The sequence below is a fragment of the Herpailurus yagouaroundi genome, unplaced genomic scaffold, assembly GCF_014898765.1.
Source record: "Herpailurus yagouaroundi ecotype Mexico unplaced genomic scaffold, PumYag 159, whole genome shotgun sequence".
Taxonomy (NCBI): domain Eukaryota; kingdom Metazoa; phylum Chordata; class Mammalia; order Carnivora; family Felidae; genus Herpailurus; species Herpailurus yagouaroundi.
In genome coordinates this window covers 51,851,424-51,874,998 of record NW_024412400.1, presented here as the reverse complement: position 1 = coordinate 51,874,998, position 23,575 = coordinate 51,851,424, and the positions used below count along the sequence as shown (strand labels likewise).

Below are 23,575 nucleotides of genomic sequence, written 5' to 3'. Positions count from 1 at the left end.
AGAAACAGTTTATTTTAGTCCAAAGTGCCATTCCACAGACATTCAGACAGAAATTCAGAAATCATCCATACTCTCCAGCTCCCACTGTCATTTCAAAACCATTGGTCTGGATTCTAGAGTGGCACTATCCAATAGAAATGGAATGTAAGCTACAAACATAGGCCGTATATATAATTTCAAACTTTCTAGTAGCCGCATGAAAAAGAAAAGAAACCGATGAAATTTATTTGATAATATTTTTCCTTAACCCAATATATCCAAATATTATTTCAGCACATAATCAATATGAAAATCAATGATATATTTTACTTATTTGTATACCAGGTCTTACAAATCTGGTGTGTGCTTTAGCACATATTACTTTGGGGCAGTCACATTTCAGGTGCTCAGTAGCCTCACGGGGGCCGTGGCTCCTGTGTCAGCACAGTTCTAGAGAGTCAGGAAGCCTTTTTGGATGGAGACCACATTTGGAAAGGGTTGTGAGTACTACCAGAATTTTCACCAGGTAAGAAAGGCAGAGCAAGAGCACGTGTCAAGCAGACAAAACATTCCAAGCTTGTGCAAAAGTCCAGGTTTGTGAAATGAGATCAGGGTCGAAGATTTATAAGCAGGCTGCCCTCCAAAGTGCCCCAAATTTAAACATAAAGGGATGTTTCATCCTGGGAAAGGCATTATGTCCCCTATTTAAAAAGGGGCTGGAGGTGTGGAGCAAATAAGAATGTTCAACTTAATGCTGATCAGTGACTCCAAGGAGATGACTCCGTAAGACTGTTGAGAGCAGGGCCCTGAGCACAAGCACTATTATGGAAAGGGACAGAGAACAAAGCTAAGGGATCAGCCTCTTGGTCGAGAGGGACAAGGGTCACAGAGATGGGCAACTCCAGCCTGCAGGGTGAGTGTGGGCACAGGCTGTTCACTGTGTGCCCTCAGAGGAGGCAGAAGGGATTAAAATGGAAGGCAGGGAGCCCTGAAGACCAACTTGCTCTTTGGCAAAGTTCAGTGATTTCAGTGGATGTGGTTCCAGAAAGCCAACCCCAGGAACCAAAGGCAAGGCTGTGGTTGCAGCTTTGCCATTTTGCTTTGATCAAATTTCAAGGGGACATTTTTGGCCTGTGGTAAATATTGAAAATACGACTTGGTACTACATGTAATTTAGGTTCTTGTGGGAACCATGGAGAAATCCAGATGACTCATATTCTGTTCTGTTTTTTCAGTAAAATAAAACAGTAGATCAACTTTAAAGCCAACCACTTAGCATTCTGAGCTTGCACAAAACCCCCCCAAAAAACCAACAAAACAACCAAGAGTGAGCCCTTCTCCACCCATCCACCTCCCCAGATAAGCAATCCCAGAATCACACTATCAGGCAAGACCTACCAGTTCTTCCCACATCTTTGGCCATTTTACTCAATTTTTTTCTGGCCATTTCACTGTAATTTCAAGCTAAATATTTTCACATACACAGAAACCTTCTGTCTTTTTTTCCCCCAAATCCCTTTTTTAACCTATACTCCAAACCTACTTCAGGTGACTCATTCCTATTCTACTTTTAATTAGTAATTATATATTTAATTCTTTCTCTTTTTGGCCCCTAAATTTATGAACTTGATACATTTACCTTAAAACAATTTTTTAAATTCCAGTATTCATCTTCTGTACATTCCTCAATACAGAATCAGTCCATGTGTGTGACTGCATTTGCCTTTGGTGAAATGCTTTTGCCAACCTACCCCATGTCTTTAAACAAGTCTTATAACCTGTCATTTATAAAACAAAGGATGAACCAACTGATTTCTCAGCTCACCTCCTGGTCTGAAATTCTGACTCCTGTAGAAGATGCTGAGAGGTAAAATAGGAAAGAGCTTTGGACCTTGAGGGCCTTAGAGTCAAATACTCTTGGTCTTATATAAATGAGAGTTTGGAAAGTTATTTTCTCTCTCTAAGCCTCTGTTCTGCTATCTGTAAAATGGGCATAACAATATGTGCTGCTCATGAGAACCATCTTTTATTATAAAAGCAATCTCTATTTGTGGTCCAGCCACTGTCCAGAAGAACCTATGTCAAACCACAGCTTCCTCTGACTAGGATGCTATGTGGAGCTGGCCAATGCCTATTTCTTTGCCTCTAGAAAAATACTGAAAGGGAGGGTACCCCCTATAAGGCACGATGCTTTCTAGGATAAATTCGATCCTGGAGACTGATGAAGAAAATGAAAATGTACCTCAAGAAGGCTGTAATTATTGACATAGCTGATGTGCTAGAATGACGTTCTAGCTTGAATTGACAGGCCAACCGTTATGAGGTTGAGAGCCAATACCTGGTTTTACCAGTTACAGCAGTATCTTCCCCAACCAAACTGCTTATGGGGCTGTTGCCAAGTAAGCTCAGCATTTTATCTCTTCCTCCATGTATGCTCACACTATTGATGACTGTATAAAGAAGGAGATAGCTGCAGGGGGTTGTCTGGGGGGCAGGAGGGAGGAATAGAAAAAATCCTGAAATTCACTGTTTGAAATCAGAAGGTCTTTTTTTTCTTTCCTTTCTTTCTTTTTTTTTTTTTTTAAGATGAACCAACTGTCCATTCACCTTGATTCCACACTTCAGTATTCTTATTTCCTCTTCAGTTAATGCTATATGATGATTCAAAGCCTCTCCCTGGCTGGCATTGCCAGCAAAGTGACTTAGATGTTTTTGAGAGCAATTCCATTGCAACTCTTAGAGGCAGAATTGGTTGTCTTGATCTAGAAGTTTATTTAGTAGGCAACCCCAGCTTTACCATTTACTTGCAGTGTGATTTGGGCAATTTTATTTTTCTGTGCCTTAATTTCCTCATCTGTAAAATGCTGTAGCTGCCTTATGAGTTTGTTGTAAGAATTAGATGGTCGTTAAACAATAGACGTAAAATATTTGGAACACAGGAAATGCTACATGAGTATTAATTCTGATTGGCATTAGCATTATCTGTAGAAAACTGTAAAATAACACTCAACACTTTCGAACAAGCTATTCATTTAATTATTTATTTTAGTCATTGTTCATTGCTTGTCTCCCCCTCCCCAAAATAGAAGCTCTGTTTTATTGATGAAGTCCCAGCACCTAGAATTGTGAATGGTAAGCATATAGTAAGTGCTCAAAATAGTATTTATTGAATGAGTGAATGAATGAATGAATGAATGAATGAAGTACTGAATAGATCAGGAGATGTGACTGCTCTATGCTTTTCTCCAGAATGGGTCTCAGTACTTACTCATCAGTTAATGCCACACAAGACAGTGACAAAAAAAAGGGGGGGGGGAGACTGGGATATAATCTCCCAGGTTACTGAGACCCAATCCTTTATTACCCGTCTGAAAATACACTGGGAAAATATAGGTGTATGTTCCATTTAGATTTTATATATAGCCATGCTGCTAAGAACCAAGCATTTTAGATATAAATCCAAAATTCGCTTGATTTTCTGATCAATGATGCAGGATGAAAAACCATGAAACAGTGATTTTAATAAATGACACTTAATATTTCTTGAGATTACTCTTTTATGGCTTTCGGTTGAATTCAAAGCCCAAGAGCCAAAGAGCTTTTTAGTTGCTATCATCTCAGATAGATATCTCTTTTACTTAGCTTTATTCTTTTCAATTTTAAAACTCTGGGACATGTTTCCAAAGTGCATGTTTTCAAAAAGAAAACCTCCGCCAATAGCTCAAATTGGTGCTAATCTAGTTAAGAAATACAATTCTTGGCATCCATAGAACAAAGACCTTTTGTTTTGCTTCTACAGCTAAAAATAACTGTCCCCCTGAGCAAGTCTTTATATCTACCCTGTACTTCACTGAATTTGTTCTCTGAGTACTGAGCACTGAATTGTGTGTAAGATGATATGCATACCAACATCTCACGTCTACACTGAAGGGCAAGGTCTATCATAAGCCCCAGCATTAACAGCTGCTGTTAAAGTGGTTTATTTGTACAGTGACCATAGGGCTTTCTCTGTGTGTGTACCATTGGCATTTCTGTGATCTAAATACTGCCAAAGATAAAATAAATTCATGTGCCTGAGATCTACTGCATTAGCAACTCCTTTTGCTTCACTTGTAAGTGAAGCCCAGCCATTAGAAGGAGGTTGTATGGTACCTGTTAGGGCCCTTGGGACCTGGTGTCTTTCTAGCCTCATCGTGACCTCCCAGGCTCTCACTGACATCCTGTTTCTGTCAGCAGTGTCCATGGCTTCTGGACACACTAGCAATGGTCTAGACACTATTTAGAGATTGACAGCCTTTGATAGGAATTCCTTGTTCCTACAAATAATTTGCTCTTTGCTTAATGTTTTACTTCTCCTGTCATTTGAAAAATTTCTGGATGACATATGTGGGAGGAAAACAAAAAAGTTGAGTATGTTAAAGTTTTTTTTAAATTTTTTAAATGTTTATTTATTTTTGAGAGAGAGAGCATGCATGAGCAGGGGAGGGGCAGAGTGAGAGGGAGACACATAATCCGAAGCAGCCTCCAGGATATGTGCTGTCAGCTCAGAGCCCAATGCAGGGCTCAAACTCATGAACCGTGAGATCATGACCTGAGCTGAAGTCGGACACTTAACTGACTGAGCCACCCAAGCACCCCAAAGTTTTGTTTTCTTTTAATAATGACATTATTTACCTGTAAAAACATTTATACATTTCACCTATAACCACACTTCAAAGACTTTAATAGCTGCCCACTACTTTTCTCTAGAACATTTAGAATTGTTTTAAGAAGAATTTGATCGAATTGGTTAAGACAGCCTGTTCTTTCATGGTTGCTGGCAAATATTGGCTCACCCCAGGGTTTAAAAACCTCAGTTGCTGCGAATACTGATTTTCATTGATCTTGTACCATCTGTGTTCATGATTAGTGGGGAACACAAGTTGTACTTCCAAATGCGACCATCTGTGCTTTCTAAGTAAGTTACAGGTAAATGTGCTTGAAGACATATTCCTCTAATGGAAGACGTGTACTTTTCTAGCTGCAAGTTGTTCTTGGCTGAAGATTCAGAGTAGGTAAAGTAAACCTGGACACGAAGTTTTTTGTTGGAAAGCTCTGAGAACAACTGTGTGATTGCATTCCACTCTCAAAACTGGGGGTTTGATCAACCATGACAGGGACAAAGATTTGTCATCTAAAAGCTAAACTAGCAAAAATCTACACATAATGGAAAGACTGGCTGTCTGTGGGGGCAACCCCAAACATTGTACAGGTGAGACAATGTTTTGGAAAATACCAAATACTGTGATTGAGGTAACTTGAATGTAACCTCAAGGGAACAGTGATAGACTAAGATTATAATGGAGAAGATGGACAAATCAGTCAGCCTCCCTAACACAACCACTTCCTAAATTACATACTCTGAAGAGTACGTCAACACAAAGAGGATGTTCAGTGGGGGTGGTCATTATTATGGTACAATTACTCAGCACTGTGTGTGTGTGTGTGTGTGTGTGTGTGTGTGTGTGTGTGTGTGTTGGGGGGAGGGGTGGAGACTGACTCTGATGGACAGGAAAGTTCCAGTTAGTCACCAGAGATGGGGATTTGGTTATAGAGAAGGACTGTTATTTTAGTCAGGTTTCATCATGGCCTGGATGACATAACCCTCAGGATCTCTCTTTGCTTTTATCTGATTTTGTGCCTATCTGTGAACATTCTGGTTAGTAATCTGGTTCCTGATATCCTGATAATGTGAAAGAGTCTGACCCAGGAAAGACCCTCACTGTAGATGAGTAAACTGGCATGCTGGATTATGTACTGGGCTTTTAGAAATCCTTTGGTGTGAGTTAGCATCAGTGGATCCAAACAATTCTGTCTGGCCTGACTAAACACACATCCAGACTTCTAAAGCTGAAAGGCAGGTTGCAGCCAGCCTCCCAGGGAGACCTCATAGCTCATCACATCAGTAATGGCCCAGTCCAATCAGGCCCAATTAAATTCACCAGGAGAGGAAATACTCTAGATAAAGTCAAAGCCTGCTATCAGAGAAGTCTGGCTGCAAGCCATGGTACTAATAGACGTGTTAGGAACTCTAAGAAGGATAGGACAGAAACCTAGTGAGTGGAACTGCTATAGAAGCACATGATTTGTCACAAAGGGATAAGGTCAGAGCTTTCAACATGGCTGACTTAACTGTGGGGTTATCAGGTTAGGGTTTTGAATACTTACCTTCTCTGCTCAGTAGTCAGATTGACTCTTCAATCTGGAAAACGGTTGCAACTACAGGAATGAATTAAGGATTTATAAGTCTATTTCTTGTTTCTAGGGACTGGGAGGGAAAAAAGCTTAAGTATTAAAGAGATAATTGTCTCAGAAATATTTGGGGCTAGTATTGGCCTCAGGCACAGCCTAATGCATAGGGCCCAAATGATGTCACCAGGACATTTTTTTCCCTCAGTTTGTCTCTCAGATCCATGCTGCCTTGAATCGCAGACAGATTCTCTCCTACTGAGGTCAAACCTGGCAGCAGCTACTCTTGGTCTTCCATTCTCGGCACTTTTGATTCAGTAGAAGAGAAAATCTCTTGCACAGAGCCCTTTTAATGACTCCTTAATTGTAATTGGGTAATTTGCCCATTATTGAACCTACTATTTGGACTAAGGAGATGTGATTCTCTGATTGGTCAATGTCTGAGTCATTTGACAACCTTTGAAGCCAAGAGGGCAAATGCCCTCATTAGAAAGAAGTAGCATGTGGCCTTGGCCATGGAAATAGGAATCTGTTAAGGAGTGTGTAACAACTCAGCTGCCCAATCAACTAGTCCTAAAAATGGATGGCATTGGAGGTTTGAGCCTACACTCAGCCATTGCTAACAGCAACATGAGCAAGACAGATGGGAGCAAAAGGGCCCCCTACCTCCATGCTTTCCTTCCTGTCACATTATGTTTCTGATGACAACTATCACAATAGGTTTATATATTCTTCGTTAGTTATTCAATTTCTCAGATGTTTGTTGAACACCTACCATAAACCCAGAATTGTGGGACATATTAGAGGGAGTAATCCACAAGTGGCAAGATATAAGCACTGTTCACATGAATAGACTTAAAAAAAACACCTTTTATTTCTAATATAATAATATGAAGTCAAATGTAGTGTGTGCAGTGTGCAACATTTGCCTTATAATTAGGCTAAAGGATGGGGTTGATGATCAGAATAGCTAATGGTAATGAAGACAAACCATCCACTTTTAAGAAAATGTTTTGTATGTTTTAACTATTATTCCCTCATAGGCAATTAAATGCAGATAGCACTATTTAATGTATAAGGACATTGATGGTCAATCACGAAGTATATGAAAAAGAGAATTGTTTTAGGACCCAGAATTTCTTTCATTTTTAGTCTCATGTTCGTTCACTTTTTTTCTTCTGAATCTCACTGGCTGAAACTTTAGTTTTTAAGATGAAGTCAAAAAAGTGACTTGTTCAACATTCCTTGGGTTGTTTTCTCAAGTATAAATCTGATGAGTTATTTTTGTCATCAGTGACTCTTGATCAATTTCAAACTCCTTGGCATGGAATGCCAGACCTTTCCTAATCATGTCCCTTTTACTCTTCCAGTTCCTGTGCTCACCTCCCTACCCCAACCTTCCCACATGGCCCACACTCCCACCGCAGTGAGCTATTCACAATTTCCAAAGGTACATGTTCTCCCTCACCTCTGTGCCTCCACAGGTGCTTTTCTCTGTTCATTCCTTTCCTTGCCATCACCCAGCCATCTCCCGTTCATCCACCAGGTCCAGCTATGACACCACTCCCCCCAGAAAGTCTTGGCACCGTCCAAGACTGGGTTAGGTGTTCCTCCTTTGTTCCCTCAGTATTCTGAACTTTGCCTGTCAGTGCCCCCATCAGCGTACGGTGTTAGCTGCCTGTTTGCCTCCAAGTCTCCCTAATAAGGACAAGAATTCCCAGAGGCCCAAATACAATGAAAACAGGGTGGGGTCTGTGTTTTCACAGCTGCACTCTGGACATTAGCTCAATAAATATTTTTTTGGATGAATGAATAAATGAATGAATAATGAGCCACTTATTATTTGTTACTTTCTTATGTTTCCTCAGAATTACAACCGGCCCCCTGTGATGGCGTTAGCCATCCCCATAGCAGTGAAATTCCTCCACAGAGGCAACAAGGAACTGTGCAGGAATATGTCCAACTACCTGTCCCTGGCTGCAATCACCAAGGCAGATCTTCTGGCTGATCACACAGACGTTATAGTAAAGAGCATACTCCAAGGTATGGTGCAAAGGCTGAGTGTGGGGATGTTTTTCTAGGAGTGATTTGAAAATATTTTCATGAAGCAGTAATGGATTGTGGAAGGGAGACCTAGAGTATTGAGAGGTACGTTAGATTCTCTGCTTTGCCACTAGCTGGTTGGTGAACGGGGGTGAGATTTCTTGGGCTGGTTGAGCCTGTGTCTCTTCACTGGGCAGATGAATTATTTTGACTCATAGAGGAGTTGTAAGCTCTCTCTCTTCTAACTCTACATTTCTCAGTTTGGGGAATGGTGTTTTCCATGCTTCTGGTCACCTTGTCCAGCTACCAGTTGTGGAGAACCTACTTGTCTGCACTGAGTGGAACATAACCCACTGTTCTCAGTGGCAGATGGACAACCTCTCCTGCCTTTGGTTTCCAAAAGCAAGGGATGTTAGGTAAAATATACCAGAGAACATGTGAAGACTTCTTCAATTGTGAACATGACTTGGGACTGATGTGTAACTGTGTTAAATACTACCATAAAGAAATCAAATCAGGACATCTCTGTTAATTGTTTCATATTTGAATGAAAGAGATCAAGTTAGTCCAGTCAAATTATTCTCTTTTCTTAAGTTTTTCCTTTGGTTTCAGATCTGTCAGAAACCATGGTTTTTTGGTATCTTTGATTTGGGATCAGAGACAATATATGGTATTATCTGATATGCACCCAATTCCCCCAGTTCTCATTAATAATAATCAAAGGTCTATGCGTATCTTGGCCCACATTCTACTGCCACATACTCCAAGTGCTCAGGTTGAGCATCAACCCTCTGTAAAGTCCACTCAGACCAAGTGTTTCTTAGAGTCTCCATGCTCCACAAATGCTCCCTTTCTGAGGTATCCAGACCAATTCATAAGCCCACGTTGTTACTCTCCCTGTGCTTCCTGGCCCAGCATGCTATGGTGGTGTCCACTTCTACTACCCCGAGCCCAGCAAACTCTGTGGCTGCTACCATGGAGGTTCCAGGAACTGATTTCACTGCATACTGCCTTGTCAAGGATGGCAGCCTCTGTTCCTTTGTGCCGCTCCCCCTGAAGCTTCAGGAGCTAACCCCCACTTCACTAATTTCATGTGGCAGCCTATGGCAGGATGGGGAAGAACACCTGTCTCTCTCCTTGGTGTTACACTTTGATAAAGAGGCCCCAAAGCGGGGTTGCTTAGCTCCCAGTACCAAACTGTTCCCAAGTTTGCAGTAAAATGTATCCTTCCGTTCTGTCTAAAAACTTTCTCATGCCTGGGCTCAACTATCCAGCCAAGAATCAAGCTAGCAAGAAATTAATCAAAAAGTTTTCAAAATGACTATGGCCCACCAAGGACAAAGGCTTTTTTCATTGTACCAGACATTCCTAAGAAGAGTTCATAGCACCAACCCTCGACATCTGACCAGCCACCTCAGTGGTCTGACAGATGCCCAGATATGTCTGAAGCCCAGCCTTGACAGTGGAGATTCATCACTTTACCTGTGTTTCCCTCTAAAGATTTGTCATTGATGTTACTAGGCAGTATCATTAATTTCTCATTTTCTTTGGCTACAGGATTGAATTGCTAATTTAACTTTTAATCATGATGCTAAAGTTTCTAAAAGTCCAGAAAAGCAGTTATGCCTTTTTCACCACCTTGACTACATATTTGAAAGAGATTTTATATGATATTAAAAAACGCTTCTACACACCACACATTTTAAAACCATGGTAGTTGACTTGCAAGTAACAGATTTATTGAAAAAAAAAATGAATTGTTTCTTTGCAGCTGCCAAGAGCTTAGCTCATGTTTTTTTTCTCTTTTTGTTTTTTTTCTTTTTTTGAATTGCACTTTTAATAACAAAGAACTCTTTTGAAACACAAATACACTTTTTGAATTCATTGCAAGCATTTGAAATAAACAAACGATTTGGTTTATTCGATGTGACACTATAAAAATTACCATAAAAGACATGATAATTTGACCTATAAGAAGTTGGGGCTACATATTTCAGGGTTTAGATTTTTAAGACTAATGTGTCTGGATAACTCCACAGCCATTCACATGAGCCCATCAAACTTAAAGCTGCAGGGTAGAGAGGATCTTGCTGTCTCTGAGTAAGTTTCTGTTCTGCATATCTTTGTCATATATACCCTACAATCAGCCCTAGGAGACATCATTGGGATTTCTGTTTTCCTTACCTACAGTTTTCTTCCTTTTAGATCTTCCTTGATTTATATTATCCTAATCTGCACTCTCCCACTTTTCAATGTCTACAGAGGTTGTTATCTACTCAGTAATAACAATAATGATTATGACAATTATAACTACAATGGCTAAAATTTATTTCATGCTCTCTTTATGCCAAATAATGTATTAAGCACTTTATATGGATTATATCGTTTAATCCTCACAAGAATTCCATAACAAAAATCCTATTACTATCCCATTTTACCAATTAGTAGTATTTTAAGTGATAGAAACACCAGGTATGAATAGCTTGGTGATGAGTAGGAGGATAGTGATAATGAAGAAGAGGAAGAAAAGACAAAGGAGGGGAGGAGAAGGAGGAAGAACTTATCAGAACACATGACTGAAAAGTACATAAATACATCAGACTTCCAATATGACTTGATTCAGGGCTCAGTGGTGGTACCAAAAGTCATTACTCAACTCTGCTTCCTTTGGATTAGGTTCACTTTCTTTCTTCTCTCTACTTGTTTTTTGTTTTTTTTGTTTTGTTTTGTTTTGTTTTGTTTTTTGAGACAGAGAGAGATTTGGGGGAAGGGTGGAGGGAGAAAGATAATCTTAAGCAGACTCAACACCCAGTGCTGGGTTCAATCTCGTGACAGTAAGATCATGACCTAAGCTGGAAATCAAGAGTCAGATACTTAACTGACTGAGCCACCCAGGTGCCCCTGGATTGGTTTCATTTTCATGATCCATGTTATGGGTTCTGCAGCTTCCAGTTTACATCATCAAGAATACCAATTAAGCAAAAAATCTCCATACCCAGTCTCATTGTCTCTGCTTGACCTAACATGGGCCATATGCCTATTTCTGAACCAATCCATGCTTGTTCCTGGGAGCACAGTCTTTCAGTTGGCCGGGCTTGGGTAATGAACCCCCTCAAAGCAGGAAAGGGGGTCAACTACAGCAGAACTACATGGATGGGATGCAGATCACTGCTCCCCAAATCCAGGGTTATTGCCAGCAATGGTTAAAATGAATACTGGGTACCAACAAACAGCCTTATATACTTAGTTTTATCCTCTTATACTTCCTTTTTTAGAGAATTACCCCATTGCTTTGGCATAACAAGACCTTATTGGATAATGATTCTTTCATCTCAGTGTATCTGTAGTTCTTCTCGGGTTCTTGGCATGTGTAAATTTTATGAACGGAACCATTCTACCTTCATTTTAAAATAGTAAGGAAAAAGTAGACCAGATAGGGCCAGGCAAGACTGGTGGTATACCAGTGGTGACTACTTCTTATACTTAGTTGATATTACTCCACTGATAACATTTTTCAATTGTTTTGTACATGTTTGTCCTTAATTCCAAACCAAACGCCTCCTTTATAATTACAAGTCAATCATGAGAGACTGTCAAAGAGCTTGTGTATTTATCCCTGAAGGCCAATATTTCAATATTTCCAAGCCAATTTTTTACTACTTTTCATTATTAATAACTATATATAAGTAACGTTGACTTTTACATTCAATGTAAATATAAATTCATTTTATTTAAATTGCTTAGACTCCATTTGTCTGTTTTATATTCTCTGAATTCTTCCAATGAGAAGGAAATTGCGAAAAATTCTTCCATTTGGAGAAAAAAATTAAAGGCATGAGCAGTATCAGGGTGTCTGGGTGGATCAGTCAGTTAAGCATTGGACTCTAGATTTCAGCTCAGGTCATGATCTCACAGTTTGTGAGTTCAAGCCCCATGTCAGTCTCTGTGCTGACAGTGCAGAGCCTACTTGGGATTCCCTCTCACTCTCTCTCTCTCTCTCTCCCCTCTGCCGTTAGGCCCTGCTGTTTTTTCCTTTTTTCTTCCCCCCCCCCATGGGCATTCTCTCTAGTTCTCTCAAAATAAATAAATAAACTTAAAAAAGAAAAGGTATGAACAGTATTGCCTTGGTTCATACTTGAGAGGTAAGGTGCTAGAAAACCTGAATATCTCTATAAAAAATAAGACAAATCAGTATTTTAAAATCAACCCCCAAGAAAATAAAAATAAATTAAAAAACCCTGTTCCATTTAGTTTTACAGTTGTACAATTAGAAAAAATATGCAAGTAATAATACAGTCTTAACTAAGCTTTTTCAGAGAATTAAAAAACATTCTCCAACTAATTCTGTGAGCTGGTGTATATGTGACATAAAAACCAGAAAGGAAAACACAAGAAAGGAAAATACACCCCCATCTTAATTATGAACATAGATGCACAAATCACGAATCACAAATAAAAATGACTCCAGCAATGCTTATGGAAAATAACATTAACATTTGCTGAGTGCTTAATGTGTGCCATTTTCTGGTCTCTTAACTCATATGTCTTAATATTCAAAATGTAATTCTCCACAGTTAAAGACTAAAGAGTCAAAAAGTCATGTGATCAGTAAGACCATCTCATAAAGTTCAGTACCCATGCATGAAAAAAAATTTTTTTGCAAAGTAGGAATTTTGGAGACCTTTCTTCAATTGATTAAGGGGATATTGTATATGTATACAAGAGAATATTATATATACATATGTATATCCTCTTGTAAAATGCAAAGTCTGTTCATGACAAAAAAAAAAAAAAAAAAAAAAACCTCTCCACAAACTAGCAATAGAAAGGAACACCCTTTGTCTAACAAAGAATATCTACAACAACTAAAATCATACTTAATGGGAAAATATTAAATACTTCCCTTGACTTAAAAAATAAGACAAGGATGTCATTTAGGTAATAAGTTTGTTTTCTGCTTAAATAATATCAGAAGTGGGGATCCTGGGTGGCTCAGTCAGTTAGGCATCCGACTCTTGATTTCAGCTTAAGTCATGATCTCAGTCATGGGATGGAGCTCCACACTGGGCTCCAACCCCACATTGGGCTCCGTGCTGAGCAAGAAGCCTGCTTGTGGTTCTCTCTCCCTCTCTCTCTCTGCCCCTCTCTTCTGCTGGCACTCTCTCTCTCAAAATAAATAAATATTTAAAAAATAATATCAGAAGTAATTTAATATTTTATGACATCATAACTTTTTCAGAGTGGGAGAGTCATTTTTCAATGACTCTTGAATAATTCTCCAAACTTGTTCTTTGCCATTTAGATGCTTTGTAAAACCTGTCAAGTACTGGCATATAAAAGCACAACCAATGCTTAGTACAGCATAATTTAGCACATCTTTTACCCAGGAAGCTGACAATATTGTGGAAGAGTATCTCCAACTGTAAGGGATTATTTAAGGGCTTGTAGGGAAATCCTTTCCAAATTTTGGAACGCTGTGATGCAATGCACATCACTACTACCAAAACTAAAAGTAGTGATGTCTCTTCCTCTGCATTTCTGAATCAATGGTTATAATAAGGAAATATGCCTCTCCATTAGTATGCCTTTTACATGGCCCTCTGGCACAAATCACAAGATGACCTCAAATGATTTGAAACTTAAGTAGAAACTCTTTGGAAAGAAAATGTTATATTGTCTCAGCAAGAGTCCAAATTCCTTTCTGACTTACTGGCAATAGTCTAGAAAAGACTGTCTAGTTAATTATGATAAATTCACCTCATTTCCTTCTCTATGTGAGACAAAATTCAAACCACGGATTGGTGAGCTGTCTCAGAAAATAGAGATAGAAAATTAACCTTTCATTTATTATGGCAGTAATAATATGTATCACATAGGGTGAGGTGAGGCTTAAATAGATAAAGCAGCTATACTTTGCACAATGCTGGGCACGTAGTTCATCAATGGTTATAGTGATTCTTCTCATCGTCATTATCATAATCAACATCATTGTCATTGTCATCCCTAATTGAGCATCTGCCATGTACCAGGCCCATATTAAAATATTAAAGGCAGAACCAGATTCATTTGTGGAGTTTTATAATCCCTGGGGAGATACTTAGCCATTAAAAATTCATGATACAATTATTCTTAAAGAACAAAGTTTTAAGTTCACCATATTACAGGTTGTTGAGAAAGAATTTATTAATCCAATTTCTAGGAAACAGGCTATGAAGCAATCTTATTAAGAATATTCCAACCGAATATGAATACACATAGGGAAATATTAAAAATGATGTTCAAAAAAGCCAACCCAAATGTGGATCAAGAAATAGAGACACCTCTTGAAACAGAAAAGGCCCTCTTCTGAATTGTTAACTAAGTCTGGGAGCAGTTGCACTCCAGAGTTTGCACCTGCTTGACTCCACCAGCAGATGTTGCTGTGAAGTCAAATAAGGCCTGCACAGAGAGGACCATCCCTGGGCTGGCCTCTGAGAATGACTTCTCCGCAATATAAGGGAATCTTTATGTTAGCTTATTCATAAGTATTTTCACGTGTTTGCTTCTTTTTGATTTAATCCACTGGTAACAACATGGAAAAACTTAAAGACAACTTTTATTTCAAATATTAGTTTAGGAAGTACTTTTAGATACGTTATCAGTTTTTCTCTTATTTTCATAATAACCCTGCAGCAAGGTAGGCAAGTCCTTTATCTCTAATGTCTTGGCTACTGTGAAACTCATCAAGATTACTTGGCAGGTCTGACTTCTTCTAGTTGTTAGGTGATGGTGTTCTAAGATTAGAATGCTGGATTTCTGAGCCCAAGACCAGCATGCTTTCTTTCACAGTCCAAATTTATGAAACTGTATGCAAGTGTCAGTAATCTATTTTCTAGTTCACTGAAATCCATGAATATAGATGTAAACATATATCATTACTTTGACCAAGATTTTTAACTTTATGAGTGCTATTTATTAAGGGGCTAAAACACAGTTCTGGAAACATTTGACCTCAGTAAGCTTCTCAACGAAAAGCTTTCTAACATAACATTTAATTAAAAAAACTAAACATCAGTTAAAATTTCTTCTTTGTTTGCAAATGTAATTGTTAAAGTGAAGTTAATTAACTAATGGCAAGTACCAAACTCTAAAATGTATACTTAGTACTAAAATGTTCTGAATATATTTTAAAGGAATTAACATTTCACAAAAAGCCAATTTATATTGTAATAGACAAGGAAAATATATCAACGGTTTTGTTCACATATTCATATGCAAAAATATTGCTCTAGTGACATACATACATATGTACTAGAGTGACAAAGTGACAAACTGTCACAATTTGTCTAGAACTGAAGGGTTTTCTGAGACACAGGGCTGACTCTCAGTGCTAAAGGGGGGACAATTCTAGGCAAACCAGGGCAATTGGTCACTCTAGTACACGTACACACGATATTTTATATTTTATATATATAACGTATTATATTTTTTCCTCCTAAAAACTTGAGTCATCTTGCACATTTTACAACACCGTGATACAGCGATGCCCTTAATAACCATTCTGGCCAATGAAACTCTTTGCCAATGTGCCAAACTACACCAGCATACTGATATTTCTTTTTAGAAATTTTATGTCAGTTTTACACATTTTTTACTTCTTCCTTTTGATGACACTATGTATTCTGAAACTCATTAAATACTATTAGAAAAAAAAAAACAGTCAAATAGCCAACTTCCTGAGAATTTATAAAATGTATTTTCTAAGTATAGTCTATGAGTGTTTTGAGGGAATAAAGTGTGTGTGGTCTTTTCAATTAAAACAAAAATTGTGGGGCGCCTGGGTGGCGCAGTCGGCTAAGCTTCCGACTTCAGCCAGGTCACGATCTCGCGGTCCGTGAGTTCGAGCCCCGCGTCGGGCTCTGGGCTGATGGCTCAGAGCCTGGAGCCTGTTTCCGATTCTGTGTCTCCCTCTCTCTCTGTCCCTCCCCCACTCATGCTCTGTCTCTCTCCCAAAAATAAATAAACGTTGAAAAAAAAAATTAAAAAAAAAAAAAAGAAAACAAAAATTGTCCTACTGGATCAGATTAGGTTGGTCAAACAATAGTGGATTTAAAATGCCAGAAGTCTAGTTTTCTCTCCTACAAAAGAAGTGCAGGGATAGGCAGCCCAGGACTGACAAGGCAGCTTCACAACATGTGAGACCCAAATTGCTCCGAATTTCACAGTCTAAGATGGTTGCTGAAACTCCTGCCATCATTCCCATATTCCAATTGGGAGGAAGAGGAAGGGAAAGAGATTCACATTCAATATTTCAACATCAGCCAGAACTTAGTCACCTGGCCACACCTAGCTGCAATTGATGCTGGAAAATACAGCCTTACTATGAGTGGGCATACTCACTATTTAAACCAGAATGTTGTTACTTTAGAACAGAGGGAAAAAATAAGTATTAGGGAACAATCAGAAATCCCTTGAACCGCTTATCTGGATTTACTGCCGTAGCAGATGAGATTTCTACTTTTGTAACCCAAGAATTCCTTGTTTTTCTTCTGTTTGCTTCTTCTTTACCCTCAACGTGTGATCCCCATAAAAAAATTAAAAATGCCCTTATGCTTAACTCTGTCAGAATACGAGTTTGCATGTATTTGGGGCAGATCTAATTCTTGCATCTGGGATGTGGAAATTGAAGGCATGCCTAATTCTCTGCTTGTGGTTGGATCTAGTGTTTTTTTTCTTCCAGTTAAGTTTTCAAGTCATATAGATAATGGCTAAACAAGGACTGAATGTATGGCCAGTGGGCCTACAACCTTGAATCATGTAACCTCCAAGGTTCTGAGACTGGCCTTTGACCTCAACTGTGAACACCCTTTCTGGAGATCCATCAGCCTGATTTTGTGGGTCTCACAAGTGGAATGAAACTATATTGATACCACAAACATCCTCAAGCATACCTAGGTTCATGGCATTTTATTGATAAAGGCAATGAGAGACCAATTCCCTTCTTTTACTGAGAAAACCCAGAAGAGTTAAGTGACTTGTCTAAGGACACTCAACTAGTTGGTTATAAAATGTGGTTTGATAACTACTCCTGGCCCTATTCTCCAAACCTCCCAAACCGGGAAGACCTGTGGTTGCTCAGGCCCTGTCTTTAGGTGGACATATCATCACTGTGGCCCTACCACATTTGCTACTGACACTCAGAAACAGCTTTGCCGTAGTCTTCTATTAGCCCTGCATAACCTCGACAGGAGGAGAACATCAATGTGGGAGAGAGTTACCTCACCTTCTGCAGGGTGAAGAAGTTTGACTGTCCTCTCCTTCATGCATGAGTATGAGAATGGGGTACGCTTTCAGGGTGGGAGTCATCGTTTCCTTTCCAGATTCTTAGATCTCCCCAGTAACAGTCCTCATCACATACATTTGGGGAACTATGCTAATTTATGTTTGTTGCTGTGTTACACAGGACAGAAAGTTGTATATGGTCATAGATTTGCCAAATTGGAAGGGACTTAGAGATCATTTTTCCTCAATTCCTTGATTTCTCAGTGGAGAAAACTAAAACTCAGAGAGATGAATTGACTTAGCCAAGATCAGATGTTTTGCTTATGATTTATAGGAAGCCAAAGCTTAAAGCAACTCTACAGTTTATTTCTAACAATATTAGCTATTACCATTCACACAATAGATTAGTATCTGAAAACTGTTTCCTACTTCGAGTTTGGATTTGCTCCAAAACATCTTTTAAATTTATAGTTAGATGATACGGGATAGTTTTATAAAATATTTTATTTACAGTACAGCTTTACAAAAATAGTCTTAATAAAATTAATACAAAACCATTTTACAATATAACTTATATAACTATCTTCTCAAAAAAGTGACATTCGGTTATAACACATAAACTACATTTGCATTTGTTAAGTCACATTGTAGTATAAATATGTTTTATCATCATTTTTTAATAAGGTACATACCAATAACAATGAACAATGGACAGCAATATGTTATTTTATTTGTCTTCCAATGTAAAAGTCCTCTCTGGCCAAAACAAAATTAACCAAAGGAAAGTAAAACAATTGTCCTTCTGTTCAACAATACAGTCCGTTTTAATTATTTGAGAGTTTATCTGACAAAGACATGGCATTAATCTGAAAGCACCTGGCATAAAGTCTAGTAACAATATCCCCAAAAGCATTATTCTCCAATGTCTTGTCTTCAACTGTTTATTCAGTATTTTGCCAAGATGAATAAAAATTGATCTCAACTCTCCCCTTCATTAATCTCAAGTGTGCTTAATATGCACTGAGGTTTTTAGACCTTCCCAACTGGCATATGTTGAAAACGTGAGTTTCTTTCTTTGGCTTCAAGTAGAGTTTCACAACACTTATGAAACATACTGAGCTCCTCCATGTGGCTGAATTTCTGTGACTCCCCACCCAACAACATTTCCCCGGATGTGACAAGACTCGGCTCCTGCGGTCTCTCTTATCTCTTCATTGCTGAGAACGCGATCCCAGATATTAAAGCCTGTGAGTCTTCCAGAAAAGGCTAGTGTTTCATCAAAGCCACCACCTACACAGCAGCCATTCTTTTCTTGGCCAATCTGCAGGATCCCTCCCTCAGGAACAATATGACCTATGGCCATCTCGACAGTGGTAGCCACCAGTTCACCGTTTACCCACAAGGACATGCGCCCCTTCTCTGAATTCCAGGTGCTGCACAGATGGGTCCACTTTCCCAGGGAAATCACAGTATTAGCAATCAGTTTGTTCTCCTCTCCACCCACCACAAACACTATGGACTGATAGCCAAGGTACAGCTGGATCTCATATGGATTTCTCTTTGTGCCATACGAAAACAGGATGGTTTTGTTTAATACATCTGTGGCTTTGACCCAAATGCAGGCACTAAAAGACTCAAGCTTCATTGGTGTCGCTGGATGCACGCTTCCAAAAATCTTCTTGGAACGCATTGGGAATAAAAGTGCTGTTTCACAACCTAGAATGGCAAGAAAGTAAGAAGGATAGGAGAGAAAATATAAATTCACTCAGAAACGATTCCAGCATTTGGGTCTTTTAGCATAGGCATTTTAATGACTACCACTGAAAATTATGTGCAGTATTACACCATGACTTGAGGAGCTTCAAGAGTGATTTCTTAGTAGAGCAAAGAAAACAGGAATAAGGAAAGTCAATTGTCAGGCTTGCTCAGTGAGGCATCTAAGTGGACACGATGACATGCAGAGGAGCCAAATTGTCCCAACTCAGAAAATAATGGAAACCATATTTTAATAACTAGTTCCCCTCACAATTAGCTTATTTCCTTTTACTGCTTTTTTTTAAAATAAAAATGTTGACTCACTATGCTTTAACTTCAAACAATGACACTGTATTTTCAAAAAACCTAGAGCCAAACTTGTTTCCCTCTTCTTGACTTCACCAAGCTTTTAGAATAAAAACAAAAACAAAAAACCTATGAAATTCAATGGACCTGGCTCACCCTATTTACCCATGGTCAACATGTATTTATTTTATGTGTTAATGTTTTATTTATTTATTTTGAGAGAGAGACAGCCAGCAAGTGAGCACCAGCACAGAAGAGGAGCAGAGGAAGAGGGAAAAAATCCCAAGCAGGCTCAGTGCTGTCAGTGCGGAGCCTGACTCAGGGTTCGATCTAATGAACTGTGAGATTGTGACCCGAGCAGAAACCAAGAGTTGGCGCTCAGTCAGCTGAGTCACCCAGATGCCCCAAGTCAACATGCATTTTTAAGTGAAAATCTAGGACAGTCATTGTTGCTGAATACATTTCATATACCTCATGTTCCAGATAGTTGTAAACTTTGCAAAGTTTGTAGAAAGCTACCTTTGAAAGTCAGCAATAGATGATAATGATGACTAACTCTAATTGGGTAATCTCTGTGTACCAAATACTGTTCTAATCCCTCTATATCATTTTAATCTTAATATTCCCATATTAAGGGATAGTCTTAATATTCCCATTCTACAAAGGAGAAAAGTAAGGCATAGAGCACTAAGTAACCTGGTCATCAGAGGCCACGCCCTAACTAGCACACTGCATTGCTTCTTAATGGTAGAAGAACCCTAGATTTGACTAGGGGGGCTGGAACTCAGTTTGTTGTACTATTAGCAAGCATGCAGTTTTTGATGAGCCCCATATCTCTCTAGGCTTTTATAGGTTAAAAGCCTCTTCCAGTCTCTTCCTAATATTCTGCAAGTCTGTAAGCAACAAATATATAGTACTCGGGAAGAACTGTGTAGCCCAAGGATATGCTTAGAAACTCTTATTTTGGGGGCGCCTGGGTGGCGCAGTCGGTTAAGCGTCCGACTTCAGCCAGGTCACGATCTCGCGGTCCGTGAGTTCGAGCCCCGTGTCGGGCTCTGGGCTGATGGCTCAGAGCCTGGAGCCTGTTTCCGATTCTGTGTCTCCCTCTCTCTCTGCTCCTCCCCCGTTCATGCTCTGTCTCTCTCTGTCCCAAAAATAAATAAACGTTGGAAAAAAAAATTAAAAAAAAAAAAGAAACTCTTATTTTGGCCACAGGCTTATAAATACTGTTTAAGCAACAACAGAAAGCCTTTAAGGAAGAGTGAACTCTTTCAAGGGTCCTACTGGAGAACATATTTCTGCTCAAGAGCACTTGGAAGGAGACTTTGTGACATGGGAGTTGGGAGCTCAGTAAACTCCCACCTCAGTTCATCTCCAGGTCACATGTCTGGTCAGGAAGCTAGAGATGCTGAAGTGAAGATCTTCTAGGTGTCTCTGGGAAACATGCTAAAACCTTTCACGGGTGAACTCTACTTTGTGATAACTTCATAGGTGTATGAGAGACCAGAAAAAAGAATTTTTTTTTAATGTAAATGAGCCGAAGTATTCACTTTATGACAAACTGAAGATTTACCACAAAATAGCTTTGATAAACAAACTTCCAGAGCATTTAGAGACTAACTGGTGAATGTGTAGAACTTGCAGGCACCAAACGCCCATGAAAAGTGTGCTGAACTAAGTTCAATGACTGCAAGTGATTGAGGGCTAGGCTCTGTCCTAAAAAATTAAACAGATGTGGACCTAGAAATAATCAAAGAAATACTGAGATTCAGAAAATTGTATGAAAGTAACAACAACACTAAAGCACAAGTTGGCCCTGTTACATTTTGCTACTAACTTTTTCAGTGAGTAATTTGAATTTTTGAAGATTTTTGAAATTCTTAATGAGGCATTCTTTTTTCAAATGAAATCGGTAGATGCATTTTTTTTCTAGTTGTGTTAATTAAATCAAACAAAGATAATGGAATAAAAGATGCATAACCATTTGAGATCTTCTCTGTAATGTCCCAGTAAAGTACTGTTCAAGAAGGGGCCTATTGCAGTCTAATTAACTGATTTCCTGTTTAAATAAACCCAGGCAGTCAGGATTGCATTCCAAAGCATTCCTTGATTGCCTCTCTGAGACCCAGCTTCCCCTGCAGGGTGCACTGGCCATAGGAATTCATGGAGTGGAACTTGTTGTTCACAGGATTTTTGTGGATTTTTTGGTGGGGACCAGTCACTGAGGCTCTTGCTATCTCTTTAAAATGTCAGAGACTCTCATGAAATGGCTTTTAACTAATAGGTTTTTCTGATTATATTATCAAAGACCGAACAAAATTAAAACCAGGTTCTTAGGAGGCCGACAACAGAATAATTAGGAATCCCTTAGGAACCAAGCTGGCAAGAAACCAAGGGAAGAGAAACCAAACCATGTGGAAAAAGTACTATTGGATATAAGAAATTAACTATTTTAGAATTCAGAAATACACTCCTCTCTGCTCTAACTAGCATACAGAGGTGAGTGAAAATTCGCGTTAATCAGGTACATTAAACGTACAATGATTTTACATGGTTTGCCAAAGACAAGAGATTTCATCCATTAAGACAGCCACCAGATTATAATTTGTCTCTTTGCCACTTACACTGAGGATCTATTGTATATTTGATTCTATGCTTTTTCAGTCTCTGAAACCACATGTAATACATTCAAGAAAATATGCTCAGTACTGCCAAACAGTCCTCAGCTATTTAGTAACGACTGATACTCTGGTATGGTTTCTGTAATTTTAAATGAAACATGCTCTCACACATGCTTATGATTCTTCCTCCTACTTCAACAGATGAGTTGCTTTATTGTAACTGTAAAGAGGAATGGCATTGTTTGTGATTGTTTTCCCTTCATGAGATTCTCAGGAACAGCGTAAATTACATTTTCTTACCCAAGTCGCTGATTTTCTAATATAACCCACAAATGATTTTTGCCTTACTATCTCCAAAAAAGTTTGACTTGTAAAGGAGTGTTACTTGGCTCCAAATAAATCTCATTTCTTTTAGCCATCTTCCCAATGTATTTTTCAGGCCCACATGTGTTTGGAGATTCATGTAGTATCACATGGGACTTCCAACAAGTTGCATCTGGTTCGAACCGCCTGTCTTTCTCTCTCTCTCTCTCCCTCTCTCTCCTTTAGCTCTCACCCCTTAAATCACTGGGGAGGAGGGTTACCAATTGGCTCCTACCTCAGACTATTCTACCTTGGATCCCGCCCCCGCAAGTTTATCCCAAGCCTCCAGTCTCACAGGCTTATTCCCCAGGCCCCGGGGGCTGGGGGACCCCTCAGGAATTCCACTAATCTTTCAGGAGATCAGGTTCAGTCTCAAGTCTCTTGCTCAGAACCAGCGGGGAGGAGGGGCCGGCCCAGGGATTGGAACGTGTCCCTAAAAATTAGGCTGGGCCCTGAAATAGCGCGGGGGAACCGGAGCCCTTTCCCCCCTAAAGAGAGACAGGCTAAAATTAGAAGAAGTGGAAATCCCTAACGGAGGGAAGCCGGACGGCTAGAGAGGTCACCGTTATAACCGGCCAATAGAGCTCCTGCACCTCCTGGTCGGATCGGGTGTCAGGGGCCCTTGACGTCTATTTCAAGACTGTGATGGTTACTTGCACAGGTCTCTTGTGGGCTCCCCGCGGCCGGAGTATACTTTTTAAAGTCAGTTTTCGCGCCTTGTATGGCGTATGTGATCCGTGTGAGCGTGCATAGAGAACTAGAGCTGCGTGTGTCCCCACTGAAGCTGGCCCTAGGGGGCTGCCACTGGGCTTCCCGCCACGCGCGTTCCGAGGACAAAGCGGCGGGGGAGGGGAGGGGGCCGCTCCGCTCCGCGTCCTTACCTGCCGGCAGCCAGCGCCCGGCCGCCCAGCCCTGCACCGCGCGGAGGTCGGCTCGCGTCCGCCGCAGCTCCTCGAGCACCGCGCCCAGGGCGCGCCCCGCCTCCTCCGGGCGCGGCGTCTCGGCGCTCTCCAGGCGCG

General features: G+C 39.7%; 2 protein-coding genes across 7 annotated transcripts in view; one reads left to right on the top strand and one right to left on the bottom strand.

Annotated features, from left to right (window-relative positions):
* Window positions 1-23,575, top strand: part of VEPH1 (ventricular zone expressed PH domain containing 1) — a 261,729-nt gene that overhangs the window by 32,094 nt on the left and 206,060 nt on the right. For all 6 annotated transcript variants that reach the window (XM_040480593.1, XM_040480591.1, XM_040480590.1 and 3 more), the window contains one exon: window positions 8,076-8,250. In XM_040480593.1, the coding sequence (XP_040336527.1) occupies window positions 8,076-8,250 (175 nt within the window). The remainder of the gene's footprint in view (window positions 1-8,075; window positions 8,251-23,575) is intronic.
* Window positions 17,857-23,575, bottom strand: part of PTX3 (pentraxin 3) — a 7,306-nt gene continuing 1,587 nt past the window's right edge. The window contains exons 3-4 of the mRNA XM_040480596.1: window positions 23,438-23,575; window positions 17,857-19,227 (exon numbers count right to left, since the gene is read on the bottom strand). The exon at window positions 23,438-23,575 is cut by the window's right edge and continues 20 nt beyond it. Of these exons, the coding sequence (XP_040336530.1) occupies window positions 18,614-19,227; window positions 23,438-23,575 (752 nt within the window). The 3' untranslated portion in view covers window positions 17,857-18,613. The remainder of the gene's footprint in view (window positions 19,228-23,437) is intronic.